The sequence below is a fragment of the Emys orbicularis genome, chromosome 1 (assembly GCF_028017835.1).
Source record: "Emys orbicularis isolate rEmyOrb1 chromosome 1, rEmyOrb1.hap1, whole genome shotgun sequence".
NCBI lineage: Eukaryota > Metazoa > Chordata > Testudines > Emydidae > Emys > Emys orbicularis.
In genome coordinates, this window is record NC_088683.1 from 76,246,516 (window position 1) to 76,273,772 (window position 27,257).

The following is a 27,257-nucleotide window of genomic DNA, read 5'->3' on the forward strand; positions in this document are numbered from 1 at the left end:
AAGCCTATCCTAAATCTAGTTTGATAAAAAGAATATTAGCACAACTGAGCCAGACCTGAACTAAACAAAGTATTTGAACAAATACATAATAAGTCTTGAAATTCAAATATATTTCTTGAAGAAAAGATGACTTTTTTGCATACCAAAACTCTACATACTGAAATGTAAAAACTAGAATAGCTGATGCAAACAATCAAGTCCATAATCCTGAAATCATTACTCAGATATTCACTAGTACAATTTTGATTTGGGTCAGTCTTATAAAAGTTAACTATAGTGGAGAGAGGAAATCTTGGAAATATATTGGAAATCTTGAGATCAGTCAATTTTCAAACTCTGCATCTTGTATAAAAGTCAAAACAAAGGAAACCTAATGCTAGTTCAAGTCCTGTGTGAATAGCCATGCCTTTTGGGGCACCACAACTTTACATAACCTATAAATAAACTACAATCAAGAATCTTGTACAAGCCAAGACAGACCTATTTCTTGAACTGTCCTCTGATTCGTCTTTGAATGCAAAATGAGAAGATATGATGCTAGTAAGGATAATATCAAATCCTACCAATGTGTCTGTAATAAGGAACAGTAGCTGGGACACTGGACATCATGCATAAGCCAAACTTCTGTAATCAAGCAATAAGTAAATCTTCGGACACACAAGCATTAATAGTAAAGTGCTGCCAAAGCACTAGCTAAAATTCAACACCTGCCAAGCTACTCAAAGGAGAAAAAATGAAGAAAGAAGAAATTACAAGTCCACAGAACGTAGTTGCCTACAGGACCCTGAGAGCTTTGTAACCACTCTGGTCAAGGCCCTATTCTCAGCCAGCAGTCGCTCATTTAAATGTCTCAAAGATTGAATCTGCAGGAATCATAAAGAAACAGGAGTGAAAACAAGAGAAAACCAACTTTAGTATGTTTAAAAAAACCACAGACGAGGAGAACTGAAAGAAAACTTAAATAAAAAGAGACAGTCATGTTAAAAGCAGATAACTAGCTGTGAAAGGAAAGGATCAAAAAGTGGCACATTCTTGAAATGTAATCTAAGAACAGCCAGTGATTAGTCACAGCTTTCCAGAACAATTCAGGATGCATTAACAATGAGAGTTATTCCTGGAATTCTTTACTTAAAATTCTAATTACATGGACTAAATTTCCTATTCAGCAATCTGCAAATAATCATGTGCTTAACACTACATGACACTTACGTGACACTACAGCAAACAATAGGATGAGAGTTAATCTTATAATTAAAAACATTAATGTGTGGCTGCAAATAAAGAACTTTGTAAAACTGGTAATATATCATTAGAAGAATGATAATTTTTTCCCATGCTGTAGTTTGCTTTCTGTCCCAAATATTATTTTGTCCTCCATTAAGGCACGCGTACTTGGCTCTAAATCTAATGCAGATAAAACAACATGGTTGTCTTTTGTATACTTCTCTGCTTCTCATCATCCACGATGTCAGCAAGAACTCATGTATGCATTTAAAAGAACAGTATCTGGAAGTAAGTGCTGTTGCAGAGCAGCAGAGAGAACTCAAAAATGTGTTTTAGAAGAAACCCTTTAGCAACAGAATAGTGAATACTGGCTGTCAATAGACTGGTGGTGTCTCTCTAAAATTATAGCATCCAAAGATGTTTTCTAGTTCACCACATTCCAACTGCTTCCTTGGTATAATTTAATTTTATCATCAGTTTGGTTGGCTCACTTCTGGAGTTTTGTCCATGGATATAATGAAAAATGTATATACTGTCAACTCCCTGGATTAACCTTATTTAGCTCAAATCATATCACTCAGGACCTAAACTGGGTAAACTTTGGAAGGAGAAAAACTGTACATGCAACCATATCATGACTTAAGAAAACAAATCACAGAAATTAACTCAAACGACAAGGTTAAAGTCATATTTAAAAAAAAAAAAAAAAATCGCATAGGCCAATCCTCTGTTTCGCACTACTGTAAGAAGTTAGTGAAAACCATACAATATCATCTCAGCCTCTAAAAGTGATTCACTTTTCCCCTTGGTTTAAGTTAAAAAAAAAAATCACTACCATAGAAACCTTTGACTTTTCTCCCTGGTCACCACCCTAAACTTGTAAATCTCAGCCACTTTCTTTAAAAAATAATATATTTTTTTTTTAAAAAATCACCCTTTGCTATTATATCCTTTGCAAACAGAAAAGCAACGGAATTGCAGAGTACTGCACAAGAGATTCTGTTGTGTTGGAAACTCAGGGAAATGATGTATTTGCCTATTCTCCAATGAGATTGCCAACAGCTGGAAAACTTCCACCTTACAAATAATGTTAACAACCAACGCACACTTTTACAGAATTAGTCACAAATGGCATGACACACTTACTTTGAGTTCCTCTTCCATTTCAGATATCCGTCTTTCTAGAGCTCTTCGTTCCTAGATCAAAGGAGTGGCGTTAATGGTAAGCAATGCAAATTGCATTTTTAATACTTCTTGTAAATATGGTGAACATTGTGATACATGTCAAGTTTCAAAGACCAAACAACTAGAAGCACAGAGCGTACAGGAGACTTGTGATGCCAGTGATGTGTAGAAAATTCGTTCACATTAAAATTTAAAAATTTAGATGGAAGAGAGATTAAGATATTCATTAAATTTTTCAAAATACACCCCATCTCTTCCTGTACATTAATTTGGACAGGGTATAAGTTTATAAGTATCCTTTGTTCAGATTTATTCCCTCAGGTAGGCTTTTGTGATAATTTAACATACAAGAAATGCAGAAAATGATCAGAAACAAACAAGTATATTAAAAGAAACAAAAGCACAAAAAGCATAAGCTTTCATAGACAAGCAAATATAGCTGAAATGTTTGTCTCCTCTCAGAATCTTCCCAAGACACTTTTTTTTTTTTTTAAAGTTCATTCCCATAATATATTCTAGCTTAACAATGCAGGCAATAGACTTGATATCATGATTGCTTTCCTTGTGTAAGACAATGCAGTGGGTCTTATTTAAAAGCAGTTGCCATATTCAATATTTTACATTCCAATTTTTCAAAGAGTGAAAGGCAAAAGCAACAGATTATTGCAAAGTGTACATTTATATCTGCATACAATGGTGTTATGCAAAACAGCAAGCAGCATTAACTGAGGTGTGTAAAACTTTGGTTAGATCATACCGCCCAGTAGATACTGACTCTTGCCGGTCACCTTTCAGATACAAACCATTTGAATTTAGTTTAATCATAGTGAAGTTATTTCCCAGACATATTTCCCCATTTTAGCAAATAACTTTAAAGGTTTAGCAAAGTAATCATTTACTGCAGTTGTTAGTATCCTTAGTTTATTCTACTTAATTCTTTTGAGTTGAGAATTGTGTTTTGACAAGATGATACTGACAGATAATAATGGGCATAGTTATCAGTACCAGTGAGTTAACTGCAGTAAGCAAGTGAATAACAAAAACAAAATAACAAAGCCAAATAAAATAATTCCAAGAAAGTAGTAAACCCAAGTTACCAAGAGTTACATCAGTTACCTATTACACCTCTACCCCGATATAACGCTGTCCTTCGGAGCCAAAAAATCGTACCGCGTTATAGGTGAAACCATGTTATATCGAACTTGCTTTGATCCCCCAGAGCGCGCAGCCCCTCCGCCCCGAAGCACTGCTTTACCACGTTATATCCAAATTTGTGTTATATTGGGTTGCGTTATATTGGGGTAGAGGTGTATTAGTTTTTAAGGGTAGCATTTATTACCAGAGCTCTTAGAAACTAGTGGTCAATTAAATACAGTTCAGACTTTATTAAGTTTTTACAGTTCAAGCCAGGGTGGATTGATTCAAATCAAAGCAATTTAAATAACCAATTTCAATCATGATTTAAATCAGCAAGCAGGAAACACTGATTTAAAATAATTTTAATTGTGTTTCGCAGTTGTACTTCATTATTTTTTTCTAAAGAAAGGTTGATTTTCATTGGTTGGTAACCAATTAAAATGTTGATTTACAACTAAATGTAGCCTTTACACTAGATTTGGTGCTTAATTTTGCTAACCAGGAGGATGTGCTATATATATACATTAATTTAAGATTTACTTAAAACAGCTTATTTACGCTTATTCACATTCTTAACATGTTTATGTTAGAAAATGGTGATTATCTAAAAGTTTATAAAAACATGTTTTGCATTTAAAACTGATTTATTAAACAAAGGAAGTGTTATGCCTAATTAATGAATTGAACTGATTGTTTCTGGTCATAATCAGAGTTTAATGTCAAAAGGGACTACCAGATCATGTAGTCTGACCTCCTGAATATCTACTGCCACTGAGCACCCACATACTAAACCCAACCAAAATATTGCAGCCCATAGGAAACTAGACTATTGTGTGTCACAGGCAGAGAATAGGAGGGAGTGAGGTGCACCAGTGCCCGAGGTCCCGCAATTGCAGGGAAATAATTAAGTCGTGTATACCCAGATAATCCTGGCAAATGACCCACACCCACATGTAGTGGAAGGCGAACCCCCCAAGGTCACAGCCAATCTGACCTGGGGGAAAATTCCTGCCTGATTCCACATATGGTGATCAGTTAGACCCTGAGCATGTGAACAAGAACTAGCCAACCAAACACCTGCATGAAAGAATGCTTGGGGCCACCTCAGAACACTAGCCCTCCCCATCCGGTGTCCATGGTCACCATGTCCTTCAAAATTTTAGAACTAGCAGATCTCATGCTTTCTCACCTAATTTGTATTCATAGTTTAGAAGAGGAAATCAAGCTTTCCTGCTTTTTTAGCTCCCTATTGGTGTTTCAACTTGTAATGAACTAGTCATTGAACTGAACAAGTTGAATAAACTGAAATGAAGAAAATATTCTCTCTGCACCTACAGAAGAGGCTACTGCTGTGAAAGCTAGTTTAGCACTTCAACAAATTCTGGTTCCAGGTGTTTTGCCAGTGACTTCCAAGAGTTCAGTGGTATGTCTTTCTTTAAAATTTGGCAAACGTACTATTTGGTATTTAAATGATTTTAATAGATTATAGTAAATTTAGGCCTTAAAATAGATTGTCTATTTCAAATTTTAATTTTAAATAGGCTTATTTTATAAAAACAAACCGGTTTTTAATTTGAATAAAACAATCCAATTTAAATAAAAAAAGGTTTTAAAAAAAATATAATTGCTTTTTATCTACACTGGTCCAAGCTACACAAGAGGGGCTCTTAATTGGCTGACCTAGTCAATTGTTTGGTATGCAAACAGCAGAATTCTGATTAATAAGTGTCCTGAAAATGAAAGTTGTTTCTATGATACAGAAGCGTCCCTAAAAACAAGCTTCTTACTGTAGTGGGAGCACATTTTAAAAAACAAAACCACACAGTTACAGCTACGTGTCACTATTTTCTCATGAAGAAAAAAAACAAACCCTGGATTCCCTGTACCACAACTTACAGAAGCAACATTTAAACAGCAATTTTAGCAGCTTTCACTAGTTAATAGAAATACTGACCAGTTATTAGTAGGGCTGTCAAGTGATTAAAAAAATTTATCGCACTGTTAAATAATAGAATACCATTTATTTAAATATTTTTGGATGTTTTCTACATTTTCAAATATATTGATTTCAATTACGACACAGAATACAAAGTTTGCAGTGATCACTTTATATTTATTTTTTATTACAAATATTTGCACTGTAAAAAACAAAAGAAATAATATTTTTCAATTCACCTCATACAAGTACTGTAGTGCAATCTCTTTATAATGAAAGTTGAGCTTACAAATGTAGAATTATGTACAAAAAATAACTGCATTCAAAAATAAAACAATTTAAAACTTTAGAACCTACAAGTCCAATCAGTTGTACTTCAGCCAATCGCTCACACAAACAAGTTTGGTTACAATCTGCAGAGGATAATGTTGCCCATGTCTTGTTTACAATGTCACCTGAAAGTGAGAATAAACGTTTGCAATGCACTGTTGTAGCCGACATTGCAAGATATTTATGTGCCAGATGCACGAAAGAGTCATATATCCCTTCATGTTTCAACCACCATTCCAGAAGACATGCATCCATGACGGGTTCTACTAGATAATGATCCAAAGCAGAGCGGACCGACACATGTTCATTTTCATCATCTGAGTCAGATGCCACCAGCAGAAGGTTAAATTTTCTATTTTGGTGGTTCAGGTTCTGTAGTTTCCGCATCAGAGTGTTGCACTTTTAAGACATCTGAAAGCATTCTCCACATCTCATCTCTCTGATTTTGGAAGGCACTTCAGATTCTTAAACCCTGGTCGAGTGCTGTATCTATCCTTAGAAATCTCACATTGGTACCTTCTTTGCGTATTGTCAGATCTGCTGTGAAAGTATTCTTAAAACGAACATGTGCTGGGTCATCATCCGAGACTGCTAGAACATGAAATATATGGCAGAATGCAGGTAAAATAGAACAGGAGACATACAATTCTCCCCCAAGGAGTTCAGTCACAAATTTAATTAACACACATTTTTAATGAGCATGATCAGCATGGAAGCATGTCCTCTGGAATGGTGGCTGAAGCATGAAAGGGCATATGAATGTTTAGCACATCTGGCATGTAAATACCTTGCAACGATGGCTACAAAAGTGCCATGCAAATGCCTGTTCTCACTTTCAGGTAACATTGTAAATAAGAAGCAGACAGCATTATCTCCCGTAAATGTAAACAAACTTGTTTGTCTTAGCAATTGGCTGAACAAGAAATAGGACTGAGCGGAATTGTAGGCTCTAAAGTTTTACATGGTTTTGTTTTTGAGTGCAGTTATGTGACAAAAAAATCTACATTTGTAAGTTACACTTTCATGATAAAGAGCTTGTACTACAGTACTTGTATGAGGTGAATTGAAAAGTACTATTTCTTTTATCATTTTTACAGTGCAAATATTTCTAATAAAAACTAATATAAAGTGAGCACTGTACACTTTGTATTCTGTGTTGTAATAGAAATCAATATATTTGATAATGTAGAAAAACATCCAAAAATATTTAATAAATTTCAATTGGTATTCTATTATTTAACAGTGTGATTAATTTTTAAAATCACGACTCATTTTTTTGAGTTAATCATGTGAGTTAGCTGCGATTAATCGACAGCCCTAGTTATTAGCCATATTTTTCAGGAAGTTGTTCTTTTTAAAATTTCCATGTCTGTTGGACTAATTTTAAGTTACAGGATTAAAGTCAAATCATTATTTGTGCATCCCATAAAAAACAAAAACCTTTCCTTCACTTCCTCTGTGAAGATTTAGTCCAGAGATGTATTGAAGTCTCATAATACTAAGACTTCATTCTCTGTTGTATACTTGATTTTTAACCCTGTGTTTGTTTGCTTGCCAATTGCAAAAATCTTCTGTTAATTACAGTGCATTAGTGCTGTTCAACTCTATTTAATCTAATAGTTTTATTTATGAAGTGTCCTCCCCAGGTGCCACTGAAAAAGTAAGTTTCCCTCAGAAACAAAAGGTCTGATTTAAAAAAGTAGTAAATAGCAGTTATAAAAAAACAAAGCCATACTATTGTTCAGAAAAAGCCAGAACCATCATTCAAGGTCAACATTGCATGCATTTTCCCCTTCCGCAAAGTAAAAGACATATCTATTGACATAGTAATGTTTGGATAATGTAACGCATCAGCTCTCTCACATTTCAATTAGAGTTTTGCTTTTATCTAATTCTCTAATCCTACCTAAAAGAAATCTCAGTCAGAGCACAAAAATTAGCTTTACTAATCCCTCACTATATGCTTGTTTGTCAATTATGAAGTTTCTGATTCAGCTAACTGCAGTATGCAAATCCTGTATTCTGAATAAGGGCCATGGATACTTCTCCTGGCTACTCTCTATCCACATGCTAACAACACAGGCACCACAACTTCTGACGCTCTCCCCAACCACTTCAAAGATTAAATACCATTAAATTTAAAAAAGAATTACTTTTAGCAGGAGAGGGCCAAAGGGGTTTGCGAAAATAATGAGATGTCTGGGGTTTCGTAAGGTGACAGGCTATAGCCAAGCACTATTGAGGAATTAACAGTAATCAGAATGCAGGTGTGAGAAGATGTACTTCAGTATAAAAATGAACAACCTGAGGATATTCTCTATTATATCAGTAGCAATCATATTCTGGGTTTATAAACACCTCAACCTTTCACCTCAAAGAGTTGGTTTACCCCAGTACACAGTTATTGCCTCCAAACAAGAAGCATCCTTGGGTTATATGGATTATGTTCAATAACTAAAGTAGAGATGTCCCCAATCCAAATACTCATATCTGAGCAGCCCCACACTTTGGGGAGACTTCAAGATGATGTTTGAAGTCCTGATCCAGATCCAAATTTTGCAGTTTTGGCTCATCTATTCTGTGATGGTAAACAACTTTCACTGTACTACTTGGAATGCCCAAAAGCATGCCTAACCTACATTACCAAGTTAAGGACTATAAATGGAACCCTTAATCCTGTTCTGCCTAAATATTGCCGGGATCTCCTAGCAGTGATGAGACATGTGCCACCCATCCCAATCTTCATAGGACTGGCCCAGTTCCTACAACATTGTAACTAATCTCAAATAACCATGTTGACAATGAATCATCAGTTTATGGCATAGAAACTGATTTTTTTTTTTAGGGCTGGCAGGGGTATTAGTCAGAATCAACTTCTAGAATAATTGTTAGGCTAGTACTATAAAACATAGTTTTAATAAGTTTATTTATCATTAGTGAAGAAAGGTACATCTCATCTTGAAAATGGGTCATAGCCCAAACGATTCTATTAGCTTTTCCTTATAGTAACACCTACCTCCTCTCAACCCTGCATCTCTTCCAGCCCCTCCCACTATTTCATTTTTTTCCGGTTCTGTTTTTATATGTATATATCCTCCAGTTTTGATTTTATGTAAAACATGTGTCTTATACTTGGCAAAGTAGAACATGAGTTTTAGCTTACTGCTTCATTTATGTATAGGCTTGTGTTGCATGTGAAAAATTGTACCTTTAAAAATTCTCAAAATGATACACAAAAAATTCTACTAAATAAAGGTGTCTAGTATATTTCTGGATAGCCAATCTTTATTTACTGCTAACAGTTAAAAAGTAATTGAAGTGGGATTTTTATTAATAAACTAAATTCTCGAGTATAACAACGTTATTTTGAAAGGGAAGCTAATTAGAGATAATTCTATCCTCAGACCACTTTCTTATTATGAAGAATATTTTAATGAAAAAAAGAATCTTTAGTATTTCATTGGCTATTGCTGTCGATTCAGCTGCTGAACTCATTCCTCTGTGACATTGCTGGTAGGAAAGAATTGATGTCACACACAACTACTTCTTCAGCTAAAGAATAAGTATTAAAGGTGGATTTTTTTTTTAAAAAACTACTCTCAAAATGGTATCTGAGCACCATATGAAATAACTAATATTTAAAGTACAAACGCTCCCCGGGTTATGCAAACCCGATTTACACAAATCCGCACTTACGGAAAAAGTTCCGTAAATTCCATAAGCTAGAAAGTTTTTTTTTTTTTTTTTGGTGTAATGGTCGGGTATACGTTCCTGACTTACGCAAAATTTGAGTTACGCAAGGCGTTTCGCTATGGGACACTTGCGTAAGTCGGGGAGCGTCCGTAAAAGAAAGCAGGGAAATGGAAAAGGAGAAAATGTATAATCAAAGATAAATTCTTTTTTAAAAAAATGTTCCTCATATATCAGAGTTAAGTTTGAGTTGGTAAAATAAAAACAACTCCATTCCTTGAGCCAACTAGGTTTCAACTACTCAGTAATGCTATCACAAGCTTTATTCCTCCCTTGACCTGCTATGTGTTTTATGTAATAAATTTGGTACAAGAGTAACATTTCTACAGTGAAACTGACTGGATAAAAAGTCTCCTCCATGGAAAACGAACAGTTTCATAGGGTGTCTACATTACCCGCCGGATTGGCGGGCAGTGATCGATCCAGCGGGGGTCGATTTATCACGTCTAGTCTAGACGCGATAAATCGACACCCGAGCGCTCTCCCATTAACTCCTGTACTCCACCGCCATGAGAGGCGTAGGCAGAGTTGATGGGGGAGCGGCAGCAGTCGACTCATCGCAGTGAAGACACCGCGATGAGTAGGTCTAAGTATGTTGACTTCAGCTACATTATTCACGTAGCTGAAGTTGCGTAACTTAGATCGATCCCCCCTCACCCCCCAGTGTAGACCAGGCCATAGTGTCACTAAGTCTCTTAATACAATGGCCTATTTTAGAAACTGAGAGCAAAGCAGGAATTTTGCTACTGAAATACAAGAGTATCATGTACTACACATGTAAATAAATTGCAACGCATATTAAAAAACGGGCGCCATTACACCTATGATATACATAATTAAAAGTAATAAATTCCACTTGTGTGACCACAGTGGCAAAGGAAATGCCCGTTAAAGCAGGTGATTATCACTGCCCAGAGAAAAAGATGAGAGCTACCTTAGGGGTCAAAAGAATTGAGGGACAGAAGGTGCAAACAAACTGTTAGAGCTATCTGGAGAGAAAGCAGTAATGAATGAATGCAATAGTAAGGAAAGCCGTCTTCATCGCTGCATATCAGGAGCCTTATTTTCCTTATGCATTGTTCATTCATTAAATTACCATAGTGGAATTTCAGTCAGTTAGTGCAGCTGAGCATTTCTGCACCTCCCTGGTTCCCTACCATAACTAACAAGTAAATTTTTATTTTATCATTGGTAAGATTTGTAGAACTAAAAGTGGCTTATTAATCTGCAATAATTCCTGTTAAACTTCTAGATCTAGTACTCCTGTATACTATTAAAACTATACATAGCTGCAGGGTTGGCTTGGGGTTTTTTTGGTCTGGTTTTTGTTTAGGTGGCAGATGGCAAAAGGGAAGTTTAAGGGATCCATATAATATTCCAATATAAATAATTCACTTTAAGAATAACGAAACTAACACTACAAAAAAATCCTCCCCTCACTACTCTTCTTTTTATACCTTAAAAACAGCTTAAACCATTTAAATGAATTTGGCTTTTTTTTTAAAAAAAGTTGCTCTTGAGAAGAGCCAAACTTTTGTTCAAAGGAAATTTTTACAGCTAAAGTTATTAGCTTTGAAAAAATGAGTCTATAATGGAAATGCAGACACAAAATTAAAAGTTTGTGTCATACATAAAGTTCAGTATGACCATAATTTTAAACCTTGTGTCTTATTGCTTACATATAGATTTGTGTACAAATATACATATTATCTCTCACAGAATGTGAGTGATCTGTATTTTCAACAACCTCATCTTCACTCTGCCTACAAATCCATCTCCTTTAGGACTACTAAAATTCCCAGCCTTTGCACAGCTTCAAACAGATCCTCTCTGCCAGTTTAAAAAAAAAAAAAAATACCCCCATCAATTTTCTTCTTCTCCCCTCCCCCAAAGTGGTATGAGCATTATTACTGATGATAAAAGGAGATTCCAATGAGACACCCCGTACTTGCTTTTCACCCTGGAAAGTTCCAAGACATCAGATCCTAAGTAAATGAGGAGAAAGTTTTAAGATTTTTTTTTTTTAATGAAGCTGTTTGAAGCCGCTTAGAGATATGGAATGTTAGACATAATTCTGGGGGAAACTGTTTAACAAGCAGAGTACAGAAGTGGAAGTCAATGGTGCAAATTACTACATCACCACCACATGTGTGGTTATATTACATATAATTAACTTAGAGTATTGTATGCAGTGTTACTGCAGCCATGTTGGTTCCAGAATATTAGAGAGAAAAGGTGGGTGGGGTAATATCTTTTAATGGACCAACTTCGGTTGGTGAGAGACAGACTTTTGAGCCACACAGAGCCCTTCTTCAGGAAAGATACTCTGAGCATCACAGTTAAATACAAGGTAGAACAGAGCTGTGATACACACACAGAGTTCACCCACCTTCTCTCTCTAATATAATTGACAGTTTGAGGACAACTTATTAAAAGAAGTATTACTGCCTATAATACTACCTTACATTTATTGCCACTTTGCATCCTACAAACCGAACATCTAAATCATAAGAATCAGTTCAATAAAATATATCCACCCTGGGGTTGGAAAACAAAACGAAACAAACTAAAGTATCCACTAGATCTTTTGCAGAAACTTACCCTTTTTTCCATTTCCAAGAGTGACCTGTCAGCAAATCTCTCTTGTCTCTGAAATACAATGTTAATAATTAAATTTGGGATTTATGGTGGAAAAACAATATAAAATATAGGAGGCAAACAATAAAAAAAATAAAAATCAATATTTTGACTCTTTATGGTCTTAACAGTCAAAGAAAAGTCAAAAGTCAAAGAATTAAACAAATAAAAGCTTTTTTGTATTCCTGAAATCAAATCATACAATTTTACATAGTATTTAATCTCATGCCCAGGAAACTCTTTAATACCTATATTCTGAGAGACAGTGTTGTAGTTAAGGTTCTGGAATGGTATAAAAGTGAATGGAGTTTGTTCCTGGCTCAGTCACAGATGTCCTCTGTGACCTTGGACAAGTAAGTTAATACATCCTTACCATTAAGGGTGTTACATCAATGATTTCATTGATGTTTTTGAGATGCTTAGGGCTAGTCTTGGCGCAGCTGCTGTAGTGCTGAAGACATGCTATGCTTACGGGAGAGCACTCTCCCGTCGGCTTATAGATTCATAGATTCATAGATTCTAGGACTGGAAGGGACCTCGAGAGGTCATCGAGTCCAGTCCCCTGCCCTCATGGCAGGACCAAATACTGTCTAGACCATCCCTGATAGACATTTATCTAACCTACTCTTAAATATCTCCAGAGATGGAGATTCCACAACCTCCCTAGGCAATTTATTCCAGTGTTTAACCACCCTGACAGTTAGGAACTTTTTCCTAATGTCCAACCTAAACCTCCCTTGCTGCAGTTTAAGCCCATTGCTTCTTGTTCTATCCTTAGAGGCTAAGGTGAACAAGTTTTCTCCCTCCTCCTTATGACACCCTTTTAAATACCTGAAAACTGCTATCATGTCCCCTCTCAGTCTTCTCTTTTCCAAACTAAACAAACCCAATTCTTTCAGTCTTCCTTCATAGGTCATGTTCTCAAGACCTTTAATCATTCTTGTTGCTCTTCTCTGGACCCTTTCCAATTTCTCCACATCTTTCTTGAAATGCGGTGCCCAGAACTGGACACAATACTCCAGCTGAGGCCTAACCAGAGCAGAGTAGAGCGGAAGAATGACTTCTCGTGTCTTGCTCACAACACACCTGTTAATACATCCCAGAATCATGTTTGCTTTTTTTGCAACAGCATCACACTGTTGACTCATATTTAGCTTGTGGTCCACTATAACCCCTAGATCCCTTTCTGCCGTACTCCTTCCTAGACAGTCTCTTCCCATTCTGTATGTGTGAAACTGATTTTTTCTTCCTAAGTGGAGCACTTTGCATTTGTCTTTGTTAAACTTCATCCTGTTTAACTTCATCCCTGTTTCTCCAATTTGTCCAGATCATTTTGAATTATGACCCTGTCCTCCAAAGCAGTTGCAATCCCTCCCAGTTTGGTATCATCCGCAAACTTAATAAGCGTACTTTCTATGCCAATATCTAAGTCGTTAATGAAGATATTGAACAGAGCCGGTCCCAAAACAGACCCCTGCGGAACCCCACTCGTTATGCCTTTCCAGCAGGATTGGGAACCATTAATAACAACTCTCTGAGTACGGTTATCCAGCCAGTTATGCACCCACCTTATAGTAGCCCCATCTAAATTGTATTTGCCTAGTTTATCGATAAGAATATCATGCGAGACCGTATCAAATGCCTTACTAAAGTCTAGGTATACCACATCCACAGCTTCTCCCTTATCCACAAGACTCGTTATCCTATCGAAGAAAGCTATCGGATTGGTTTGACATGATTTCTTTACAAATCCATGCTGGCTGTTCCCTATCACCTTACCACCTTCCAAGTGTTTGCAGATGATTTCCTTAATTACTTGCTCCATTATCTTCCCTGGCACAGAAGTTAAACTAACTGGTCTGTAGTTTCCTGGGTTGTTTTTATTTCCCTTTTTATAGATGGGCACTATATTTGCCTTTTTCCAGTCTTCTGGAATCTCTCCCATCTCCCATGATTTTCCAAAGATAATAGCTAGAGGCTCAGATACCTCCTCTATTAGCTCCTTGAGTATTCTAGGATGCATTTCATCAGGCCCTGGTGACTTGCAGGCATCTAACTTTTCTAAGTGATTTTTAACTTGTTCTTTTTTTATTTTATCTGCTAAACCTACCCCCTTCCCATTAGCATTCACTATGTTAGGCATTCCTTCAGACTTCTCGGTGAAGACCGAAACAAAGAAGTCATTAAGCATCTCTGCCATTTCCAAGTTTCCTGTTACTGTTTCTCCCTCTTCACTAAGCAGTGGGCCTACCCTGTCTTTGGTCTTCCTCTTGCTTCTAATGTATTGATAAAAAGTCTTCTTGTTTCCCTTTATTCCCGTAGCTAGTTTGAGCTCATTTTGTGCCTTTGCCTTTCTAATCTTGCCCCTGCATTCCTGTGTTGTTTGCCTATATTCATCCTTTGTAATCTGTCCTAGATTGAGATGGAGGCTTAATTACTCCATCTCAATCAGAGGCGGAAGCTATGTTGCCAGGAGAGCGTCTCCTGCCAACATAACAGTGGTATGGACACCGCTTTAAGTCGATGCAACTTACATCGCTCAGGGGAGGAGGGGGGAACTTTTTCACACTCCTGTGCGAGGTAAGTTACATCAACTTAAGCAGTAGTGTAGACAAGCCCTTAGATACTACAGTGATGTATACTGGGTACAGATATTTATTTATCAATTCTTTCTACAACAGTTTTTAACAAGAAACCTACTATTAATCTACAGATGTGATATCACCATATGCCACATTGTTATTTGAGAGCAGTTATCTGCACCTATTTAGAGTTGCACTGTTTGCTCTTTAACCACAAGACAGGATGTCTAATCAGCCAGTGACAGCATGGCAGTCTGTAACAACCTGCCATCAGGTTTATAAATCAATCAGTTCATAAGTTAAACATTGATACTTTGAACATAAACGTAATTCAACAATGTGGAATCATTTTCTCTGCTTTTACACCTTCCTCCCTGCAGTGAAATTACTTAAGATATATGCCGGCAAGAATCATTGATTCCTTAACAATTAACACTTGCATTAGGCGACCAGACCCATCCGGCCTTCCCTCGTCTCCAGCAACAATGGCAGTTGCAGTACTTAACCCCATTCTTTTAGAAAAAGAGAAGGTAAAGCCAACACCTGAAAAAAATGTGAATTCCATTTCCAGGATTTTCTGGTTTGTTACCCATTTTACCAGCCAGAGACTTTGCTTTGTGTGTGAATACAAACCTGAGTGGCCTTTTCCAACTGTAGTTTAAGATCCGTCAGCTCCATGTTGGTATCATGTAACTGTGCTTTCAGCTTTTCATTTTCAGTTAGAATCTGTTCGTAAAGCTAAGAGAAAATTTAGACAGGTTTAAGAAATGTGCATCTCTTTTGGTTGCATTACTTAATGTATAAGGGGCTACATTCTTCTAAAACTTGATTTAATTGTATGAAAAGAACGAATAAATTTATACTCAGAGGTTCTATAGAACAGAACAGTACTTTTCTCTGTGTGTTCTGAACCAACTTAATAGAGAACTGTATTCCCACCACTGAATGGCTCAAAAACACCTGCAGAAACAATATCATTTCAACTAGTTTTTAGGGCATTTTCTTAAGAATATTACTAGCTTATCCCTTATTAAATTATACAGTACAATTTCATAAGGGTGACAAAAGTATTGTTAGTAGTATTATAAGAAAATTCTAGCTTCCACACGTAAAATGTTTAAATTCCCTGAAAGGAGAAACTTTTGTCTTTTATATTACAGACAAGAAGAAATGTGTGATAATTTTACCTTATATTTCCATAATACAGAAAACAATTTGAAACATTTTCCTTCTGAAAAAAATCTCTCATTGACAATAAGTTGAACAGTTGCTCATTTCTTCACAAGTTTCTTCTAGTTTTCAACAAGACTCGATTTTACATTGTACTAGCAAGTGCACCAAATAATAGGCTCCATTATAGATGTCAAGCAATTCTAACAACACAAGGACCAAGGTAGTGGTATGTGGTGTCATTAAAACAGCATTTGGCTCCTCTGGACCTTCCCCTTCTCTTGCAGAGGTGAATGCAAGGGCCAGAAGCTACTATATAGCCAGGGAGGTGGGTACGATTCTTCCCCTTTGCCTCTGTGGAGTTCCAAGTTGAGTTACTTAGGGTATGTCTACACTTACTGGGGATCACCGCTGCGGCGATTGATGCACCAGGGGTTGATTTAGTGGGTCTAGTGAAGACCCGCTAAATCGCCTGCTGATCACTCTCCTGTCGACTCTGGTACTCCACTAGAAGGAGAAGCGTAAGGAAGTCGAAGGGAGAGTTTCTCCCGTTAACCCAGTGCGGTGTAGACACCGCAGTAAATCGACCTATGTTATTCACGTAGCTGGAGTTGCGTAACTTAGGTCGACTTACCCCAGTAGTATAGACCAGGCCTTAGGCTGAGGCAAGATTTGGGAGTTAATGCGAGTAATCTGATTACTTCAGAACAGAATTTATAGGGGGGGGGGGGGGGAAGAACGCACATAATAGTTTATTTTGATATCAGAACTACTGGCCCAGTACCTTTTTAAAGTCAGTTGCATCTTCTTTTTCTAGCCTACCACAATATGGTTTTCGTTCTTCAAAGTAACTCTGTGACCCAGACCGCCCCAGCAGTGAATCATAACGGTCACCTGATGATGTGCTGATTGATCCTGTATCGTATCTTTAAAAGAAGAAAAGTTCATTATTTTCATAACATTGCTAACCTGGTGCAGTGTATCAAGCATACTTAGTTTATTCATACCATTATCTCCTATCCCCTCTCTAACTGGTGGAAACAGTTTTTAAAGTTTTCTTTCTTCCACTCAACACTAAGATTTATTTAAAATGAAAACAGGTTTTCTGACTGTCAAATACAGCTTAGGGAGTGCAAACATTAGCCTTCTATGTCAACATTTCTTTTGAATTAAAATACATTCCTTCAAGACATTGTTGCATGATTCTGAAGACGACCTTGTCATTATTTTTTAAAAACTTTTCTTTGCTTATTCATCTTTTATTAATAATTCAGCACTGAATTATTTTTTCGGTTTTATTTTAACCTCAAAAAGATCTGCCAAGTCAAGTCTGGTCTTCCCAGTTTTACTGGAGGACTTCAGGGAATTCTCCAGGATATTATTTGTGAGCTCAGCTACCTTACCAGAAGCAGCACGGCTCCTTTAACGAAGGCTTCTTTTAGTCAATATTAGTCATTGAAGTAAAATAGATATTAACACGCACACAAAAATCCGAACGGCTTTAAACAATCTGACCAAAAATCTGTTCCCCTTCCCATTGCTCAACTTGCATGGTTCAGCTGTTGTAACGTCCTCATTTAACACAGAGGTTTCTAGCACAGACAGGACCTGACTTCTTAATGTTTTTAAAAAAAGTAGATTGTTTTTGTCTATTTATTTTTAAAGAAGTTTTTCAGGCCATTTATCATAAAGCTGTTACAATGAGTACACACCCATTTTTTCCTTTGCAGGTTTCTTTTAAAAGAGTCAACTGCAAATAAAAGACTTCATAGTTCAGGATTTTTGTAATATTACTTCCTTAAGATTAAATCCTCCAAATGAATGAGTTAAGTGGCATTTTCAGCCTATTTCTAATGTTCACTGACTTTGCATTTCAGGTCTACTGAATGCAGCCTACTTTGCTTCCCCATTGAGCGTGACACCGCGGAATGCTCCATTCATTATCAACCCACCGATCAAGAGCAATGGCACTAGCTTGCCAAAAGCCAAGTCATATTCGCATACATTCATTGTTATTTAAGAAATGTTTTTGTACATAAGGAACATCTAGAAATGCATATTATTAGGGGTGAGGAATGCAGGATTTGTTTCTCTCCGACAGGTAAACATCTTGAGAAAACTTCAAGAAGCCTGATTTTCAGAGGAGGCAGCACTTTCTGAACGTGAAGCCCCTTATACTGTCTCAAACTGGGTATCTAAAAATTGAGACAGTTTATGAAAATCTTAGCTTTGCATTGTAAACTGCATGGGACACAGTCTGGATCGATTATGTTCTGCGAAGTACCTAGCATATTTTAGGTGCAGTATAAATAAATACTTCAGCACATAACCAAAACAACATTTTGGACATATCTTCAGGTCGCCTCTAATCTCCCACTTGCCTGAATGTGTAAAAAGTCAATCCTATGGCTTTATTACTATATTCTATATAAAACATACTAAATCTTTACAGCATTAACATTTTTTCAGAGCTTAACCTAACCAACTACTGAGAGCAAAGTAGGATTTGTAAATTAAGAACTTAAAAAATAGAATACGAGTCAATAAGGTTTCTGTTTTATAAATAAATGATTTGTTTAAATCAAACACATACCTTGAAAGACTATCACTCTGGAAAAGAGAAGAAAAAAACATTAGGACAAATTGATATTTGTACATTCATTAAATATAATATTCAACATATCCGTGAACAAATGTAGCGTGGCAGAGTTGCGTTAAAGCACAGGAGAAAGCTGAATGCTATTCAACCATTCATTATCTGAACACCATGTACAGCTTCATTTTGTTATGGCTATCAAAAAAGAGGAAACGTGTTAGAAAGTATTTGCCAGAAAAATGTTTTGCAAACAAGTTAGTACAAACTTATTAGAAGGCTTAGATTTTAGTATTATCTGAAACGTTAGAATAGTTTTAGAAGTATGTAAATTCCTCAGTTTCTCTGCCATTTGGCAAAGTTATTAAATAAGACACAAGGATTGTGTCCACCTCCAATCCTCTTCCTCCTACCCTTTTTTATTTTTCAATTGGAGAGCAGTATTTTAAGAGCTCAACTGTCTGAGTCACTACATACCATCCTGAACAACATTCAGTGGCAAGCTAGAAAAATATTGGCATTACTGTTATTTAAACAGGATTAAACTGGGTGGGGAATCTGAACTGCTGCCCCAACAATATGTAGCAAAATGAAACCTTTTGTACACAGCTACTCAATTTAAGATCATATACAAAAGAGTAATTTAATAGGTTCCCAAATTACAGAGGAGTTTGCAGACACAGGAAAGTCTCATATGTTGGGTCAAGAACCAAATTTAATTAAAATTTATTATAGAATTGTATGTGCAGGAATGCACTTAAACTCTATAGAACTTGTAGTTCTCCATTATTTTTCCTTTGAATGATCAATATAATTGTATTGTTTTATGAATGCAGGCTCTTTCTAGTGACTATAATGCTACCTGCACATTCCCAGCTATGTTTATCTACTAGGCTGCTTAAGACTTGATTTTGTTTCCTTTTTTACAGCTTTATGATGTATGGGAGAATTTCTGAAAGGGCTGGATTGTTTGTTGTCCTGTAAGGAGCAAAACAAAAAAAATCCAAATACCTCATTTTTCCTCTTCCCCTCTGGGATATTCAACAATGCTAGCATTGACCTAACTCTACTCCCACTAAATTCAATAGTAATACTCCCATTAGTTTCAGTGGGAGTGAAGTTAGGCTAACGCTGGGCTCTTCTGAAGACTCCACTCTGTTTCTAAGTCAGAGATTTTAAACCCTGCTGCATGAGACACACACTGGAATGGATTTTAAGCAATAGGCTGCAACTTTATTAACATTGGTTGGAGGTGGAACATGACCACCCATCTCAAAAACCAGGCATTTAACTGGGTCCAGTGTGGGGTTGCAGGGCTCCCTACATAACCAATAACCCAGGGCAGACCCTGCAGCCTAGTGCCAGGACTCAGGGAGCTATAAAGGGTACCAAGGGTGGTGGGGGGAAGAGGGAAGAGGAGAGAAAAGCTTGGTCTGCAAAGAATTCTGGCCTTCCCTTCTCCTTACAAGCACATGGTCTGGGAGCTGGTCCTTTTAGCTTTTATCTGCATTGGCCCCATTTGCAACAAACTACCCATACCCATATTATCTCTTAATATTAGAATTCCAAATTCTATTTGTTATCCGAACTGAACCTCCACAGTGCTGCGAGGAAAGCAAATAACTCATCTGACCCGTGTCTAATTTGGCCCAATAAGAAAAAATTCCTTCCTGATCCCAAAACCCAGGTGATCAGCAAGACCCACTGCATCCTGGAAACAGTCCCCTATCTAGAACTACAGGGAGGAGTGGGGCAGCTGGAGAGACAAGGGAGTCTTGAAGCCTGGGGGAAATTTTTCAAGGAAAAATCAGCTCCTACTCTTTCTCCCCAGTCTACCAACAGGATGCAAGAACCCAAGGAAAAGGAGTGGCATCTGGCATCTTTGGGAATGCACATTCTACCATCACCCCCCGGGGGCAGAGCAAACTTTTTTCTGATCCAGCTAACATCCCACCCGCTCACCCACAGTGGAGGGAGCATTTCTCAGGCATGCCCTCTTCTCCCTCCTCCTCACTGCTGGGGCAGTGCACCCCCCAGGCAGTCTGACCAAACATTGCCCTCCACCCCCAACCAGGAAAGGATTGTTGTTGTTGCCGCCTTTATATTAACATTCCTTATTATTTTCGCCTCTTGCTCCCTTTCAAAGTTTTTCCGTCTCAACCAAAAATATTCTGCATTTAATAAATACTTCTAGAAGATCGTATTAACCCTTTGAACACTGGCATTTTAGGACTAGCAGGGAAATGGGAGCTCAGGAAGACATATCTGCAGCATTCAGAAGGTTTTTCAAAGAGTTCTGCATAAAGCGAGTTTTGGTGAGAAGTTTCCAACACAGGTATCTGTGAACATTCACATCACACATGAGACTGCTTGAATGCTGTAGCAAATTTTCAGTTGTCAGCCTGTGTTCCTAATGCATTCACAAAACTGAACAGAGTCTGGTGCCTAATTTTATCCATAAAATTTCCATTATTGTTTGTGCATTGTTAGTTACACTGCTTCATTTTTTCCCATCTATGCAAGTAACAATAATGCTTATCTCTAAACACCATTCACACTACTGGGGCCATATAAATAAAAAAACACACACACACACACAAAAAATCACAGAATCCTATGAAAACATGTATTGAGTTCACCATAGAAGTCTTGTTGACCCTTAGGACAACTATCAGTAAAGAAAATAAAATGGGAACATATGTGCACTAATCATACCCTGAGTCGCTGTTGTTACTGAGCAGTTTTTATAAAACTGCCACACACACACACGATTTGAAAGCCGAAAAACCCGACTGGAGTGCAGTATTAAATCAAAATCACTTGTGTCAATCTTTGGTGTCTGCCTAGGTGGAATTTAAACATCCAGTGACATTTGTTATCCTAATATTGGCAACCTCAAGCTTCCAAAAGTTACGACTCAGTACTCAAAAAACGACATTCTATTCTATTTTAATTCTTATACTTTATCCATTACTGTGGTGTTGGCTTAACCATCACAAGACTTTAAAAATAAATTACATCTGCGTTTTGCCTGTCTGGAGATTTTTGAGCATACGATGGCATGTGGCCCATCAGCAACTGCCAATAGCAAAAATCCCCAACTGCTGAAGATGGGACTCTAGATGGGGAGGGCTCTGAGTTAATACAGAGAATTCTTTCCCAGGTGTCTAGCTGGTGGGTCTTGCCCACATGCTCAGGGTCTAACTGATCATCATATTTGGGGTTGGGAAGGAATTTTCCCCCAAGTCAGATTGGCTGAGACCCTGGGGGAGTTTTCAGTTTCCTCTGCAGCATGGGGCACGGGTCACTTGCAGGTTTAAACTAGTGTAAATGGTGGATTCTCTGTAACTTGGAGTCTTTAAATCATGATTTGAGGACTTCAGTAACTCAGTCAGAGGTTAGGGGTCTATTTGAGGAGTTGGTACGGTTCTGTGGCCTGCAGGAGATCAGAAGATGATCACGATGGTCCCTTCTGACCTTTCAGTCTATGAATACCCTTATATCCAATTTGCATGTGAAAATACAAAAACAGAAGGGCAAGCCTCCCTCTGACTGCTAGGTGGTGATCGATCTGTCATTCCCTCATAATTAAGGCTAAGATTTTGTCACGGTTATTTTTATTAAATATCACAGACAAGTCACAGGCAATAACCAAAAATTCACAGAAGTCCCTGATCTGTCACTGACTTTTATTAAAAATAACTGTGACAAAATGGGGAGGGAGGAGGGTCCAGCATCCACTGCTGCTAGGGGCTCCAGGGTTCCCCACACCCACAGTGGCTGAGAGCGCGGGGTCCCCACTGCTGCCAGCAGCATCTTAGAAGTGTGGGGGTGTCCCCGCCGCCCAGGAGCTCCAGGCCACCCCCTAGCGCCCCCGCTGGCTGACAGCTCCTGCCCCACAGCCCTGAAGCTGAAGCAGGATTCCGTGACAAAATTTTAGCCTCTCTGAGGTGGGAGATCTGTCTTTCTTTCCTTCTCTATCTGTCTTCCATATCTCCCTCTCATCAAAGCTTTCACCACTCTCCCATTCTCCATGCCTGCTCTTGCCATCTTCTATCTTCCACATTGAACTCTGCCCCTCACATAATCCATGCCTGCCCTCCAATATTACCTTGTTCCTGTTACCCTTTCTCACAGTCTGTCCTCCAGCATTCCCTTGATCCCTCTTAATTATTCCCATCACCACCATCCTTATATCTCCTGTTCCCTCACTGTCTCCTTCCTGTTCCATGCATAATGAGAATGAGGGCTGGTCAATTGAAATAATAGTAGCCTCATTTCAATGTGCAAAAGCCTAGGGAAACACTGGTCATCTGAATGATGGCAACCTGGCTTCAATTCTATTGAAAGTAATGAAAGAGTGACAACAGTTTGTGAAATGAAAACTTTCCTGGCCAACATTCCAGTTCTATCAAATCAGGTTCTAACATTCCAATTCTTGAGCATTATTTTTGCTAAAAGGCCAAATAGCTATCCCAAAATAATAATAAGAAGACATGGATTGCAATTTACAAGACCAAATTAAATTCTGAAGTACAATCTAATTAGTAAAAAGATACAGAACAGACTAATTGCTGAAGACTACCTGAGCACAATGAAACAACACATTGCTAAAGTAAATACCTCCCCTACAGCAACCAGCAACGAACCATGTCATTCAGGCATGTCTGGAGGCAACAGTGTGAGCTGTTCGGTGGTATTGCTCTGGAATGCACATTTTAAAATCAGTGCTTATGGCAACTTAACTACTGAAGTAACTTCTAGTAGTTAAATTATTTTGTCACCTTCCTCCTTGAAATTCATCCGAGTTGTGAAAAGATTTCATTGCTAGTGATATGACAAATGATCAATTTGGACAAAATTTTGCAATCTTTCCTTGGTTTGTATTCACACAAACCAGATCTGATTCATCAGTGCAGAAAATGGATGTGCGAATTTCAGTGAGCCCTGGCTTACAAGCAGCACTGCTTCCTAACCCCTCTCTCAATCCCTACTCAGAATTCAAACCAACTTAAGATAAGGGTTTCTAGAACCTGACATTTAGAAGAATAGAAACTATTGGTAATCAACCTGTAGCATTTCTCTAGCACAATGCTACATCGATGGAATGCATTGGTCTGGAAGACAATTCATCTTGAAATTGAGATTACAAAGGGATACCAATTCAGGAAGTGAGTATAGAGAGCAGTGAACAGTACTGGTATATTGTAATTAAATACAGGGCTTCAATGAAAGACCTTTAATTTTTCAGAATGGAGGTATTGCAGAACCATTTGCAGACAAGTTTTTTTTTGTTTTTTGTTTTCTTTTTTTCAGTTTACTTAACAATTTATCTATTTCTTGTGTGGGTCTAAGTTTATCTTCCTGGTGAGAGCACAGATTTCCTATAAGTAGCAAGGTATTTTGAATTTCTGTGCTGTATTGGGAAATCCTTGCTCTTGGCACAGAGCAGCTGAAGTAAAATTATATTACGATGACCTTCAAGTTATAAACTGTTACTGCTGTTTGACTTCTTTTCTTTTTTTTAAAAAAAAGGGATGAATGATCAGCTAACTAGTGAAAATGCAGTTCTGTACAGGGAACATCAAAGCGAAGACTGAAGACTTATTATAAACAACTTGTCAAAGACCTCTGATGTTGAAAAATATTTAACTCATTTGTCAGGTTCCTTACAGATTTCATGCCAGAAACCATTCTGTCTATTTCAACTTTCTTTGTGGCATCTGCAAGACTTGTTCTTGACCTCTTCCCTTCAGTTTAAATTTTTGAGTTACCGCCAAGGCTGTCAGAACTTTTTAGCTGCTATCTTCTATCTCTGGCTTGTAACTTCACTAGGCAATGAAAGCAACAGCAGCACCACTTAAGGGAGTAACAGAGAACTTCATTATCTCAAATGATTTTTATTTTCTGACCAATATGTAAAATAAGCAGCAAAATCAATACATTATTCCAAACTGTATTTAAATATTTTAAAAAACATGTTATGAATTTTTATTTGCCCCATAACCTGTATGAGTTATTGGGGCTGGTGGTTTGGGTATGCAGAAGTGAGCAAAAATCAGTTTTTCCTTATTAATCATCATAGTAAATGGTGGGCAAGTAAATTTTGTGCTTGGGACAGTAAGTATTCACAACAATTGTGCACAGGTGCCTTGGAGGCAGGAGTTTTTCAGTTTCTCTCTAAGAACCACACACAACAGAGAGTTTACGATTATTTCATAGAATGTGCAGTACTTAGAACCATTTGAAAGGAAGCCGAGATTTCACTTCTTGTCATGGAATTTAGGAGTAGACTGCATATTAATCAAAAGTCAGTATTCAAAACATTTTCTAATCTCATTTCTTTAGAGATGGCCAAAAATCATCACAAAATATTTAGTTACTAGTTTAAGATTTCAGATTCAAATGTGAGAAATTATTGTTAATAGAATGGTTGCTATTTAACTGGAGCAACAAGAGACTTGAAATCTGCTTAGCCTTACAATGGAACTGAATTGTAAAAGACTGTCAGAACTCTAGGCCCACATCAGCATTGGAAATGCTGGGAACTGAGGTAAGAAAGAAGCAGCAGAATTTTCACAATATTTTGAAACACAAATATAAGATGTGGGGTTAATGTTTTGAACAAGATGCAAACTAAAAGCACTTTTACAAGTTCAAAGCAATTACACCCCAAACCCAATGTATTCTCTGGTAAAATGGACCTGAATTCTGCAGAACTCTGGCTGCATCAGGCACATTAGCTTCAATTATATTTGAAAATGTAGATTTTTAATAGCCATGTATTATTTATTTTGATATTAAACCCATTTTCATGCTGCCCCCATATTTCCTGATTATGATATACCAGATGTTTGTATAAACAAAGCACAACTGTAAACTGGAGGTACAGCTGTTGGAGAAGAGAACTCACACATTTTCAGAGCTATTATTTTAAGCGGTCTGCAAACTCAGTAAAATTTATAACTGGTTAATATTTTCAAGGTGCTATCCACAACCATAAGAGATAGAAACAATTTTAAAAAAATGAAAGACTGGACACTGGAGCCCATTTCTGTGACAGGCCATGGAATAAGCAGCAAATTCTGTGGCTGCAGAATTACAGAATACATGAATGGAGCCCCATTTACTCCTTTGGCTTCTAGTCTATTCATACAAAAAACACGTGTTAATGGTAAGATTGAGAAATCAAGCAATCATATGCCAGGAAATGAGAGGTAAGCTTCAAAATCAACCTTAACTCTGCCTCCAACTCTCATGCGTATGCCTTAAAATATCACCTTTGCCATTGCATAAATTATTAATAAAAATACAGTTTGTAGTAATATCAGCTAGAATTTCTTATACAACCCTACCTACAACTCAGTACACAACATTCACACAATTCATGTTTGAAGAAAATAGTTTAAATAACTTTAAAGTTATGAACATTCAAAGTTAAATGACCCAGAACTAGAGACAGTTCAGCATTTTAAGAAGCTCTAATGGCAAATGATAAGTCTCAGTGTGATAGCTTCATATGTTTAAAGCTTTACAACTACTAAAGTGATTTCACCTCTGCCTCAAATATCAGTGTTATGTACAGAACAAATATGAACAAAACACATTCATTCATTTCCCCCCCCCCCCCCCAAAGGTGCAAGTATAAGCTTTCTGAATAGAATGCAAAAAGCTTTTTCATTCACCCACACCAGTTGTGCTTAAGTTTTCCAAAACAATGCAATTCCTAGCTAAGAAGCTGCAGGGAAATTCCCAGCCTACAAGGCATTAAAGTGGTCAAGCTATCAACAAATCTAAAAAGAGAGTAATGAAGCCTGTTGGCGTTCTATACTATAGTTTATGCTATGGTGAACATTTTCCTCCCTTCAGCAAGGCGGCTCAGTTTTCAACTAGTTCTCCTGCAACTCTGATGCTGGAATCTGCTTTTCTGAAGGAAGCAGTTCATGCCTGCATCTGACAAGTAATATAGTTTCTAGCCCGATTAGCTTTCCCCCCCCCCCCCTTCTTCTGGCTCATTGTATCAAATATTCCTTTTGCTTTCTTAAAAATTATTATTCCCACCCATTGTCGGGATTTGCTTTACGCAGGTATCTGTTTCTCAACTTGCGTACACTACCTGGCTACTGTATTGTGCGCAATGCTGAAGTGGTTCAGCTGCAGGCAGCATCATTTGGAAAAGCAAGAACTCAGCCCACCACTACTTCTTTAATGGACAAGGAGCATGGTGTTCAGCTAGTCCAATCCCATGTAAAAATTAGGTTCTGGACAACATTTAGTAGTGGTAGAATGTGTAGCTTTATTTGAGAAATTCATTAATGAAATCCCTCAAGTTAGCATCCACATAGCTTTGCATGTGTCACTCTGCCCCCTCCTCTCTGAGTCTAACCTACATGCTTTCATCAAAAGATTTAAAAAATATATTCAGTTGCCCACACACAAAGTTTATTAAAAAGGACTTACAATAGTAAATCAAGCCCAAAATTATGTATTACTCTGGCTCTACATTCCCATAACTCCTTCGAAATTACCATAATCACATATCAGACTACAATTCCACAGAAAGAAATAAGGAAGAAGTAAGTAATGCTCCATGTAGCAACATGAAAGAATAATGACAGATCCGAGGGCAACAAAGAATCTGCACTGGAGACTGATGAAGGAGAAAGGAAATATGAACACACAATCCATTAGGCTTATAGAAAAGACACAAAAG

At 37.4% G+C, this 27,257-nt stretch overlaps 1 protein-coding gene across 1 annotated transcript in view; it reads right to left on the bottom strand.

Moving 5' to 3' along the window:
- The window catches only part of PPP1R12A (protein phosphatase 1 regulatory subunit 12A), a 213,876-nt gene that overhangs the window by 4,809 nt on the left and 181,810 nt on the right, over positions 1-27,257 (bottom strand). Inside the window, exons 20-24 of the mRNA XM_065423865.1 lie at positions 18,545-18,561; positions 16,736-16,877; positions 15,415-15,519; positions 12,164-12,211; positions 2,371-2,421 (exon numbers count right to left, since the gene is read on the bottom strand). Coding sequence (XP_065279937.1) covers positions 2,371-2,421; positions 12,164-12,211; positions 15,415-15,519; positions 16,736-16,877; positions 18,545-18,561 — 363 coding nt within the window. The remainder of the gene's footprint in view (positions 1-2,370; positions 2,422-12,163; positions 12,212-15,414; positions 15,520-16,735; positions 16,878-18,544; positions 18,562-27,257) is intronic.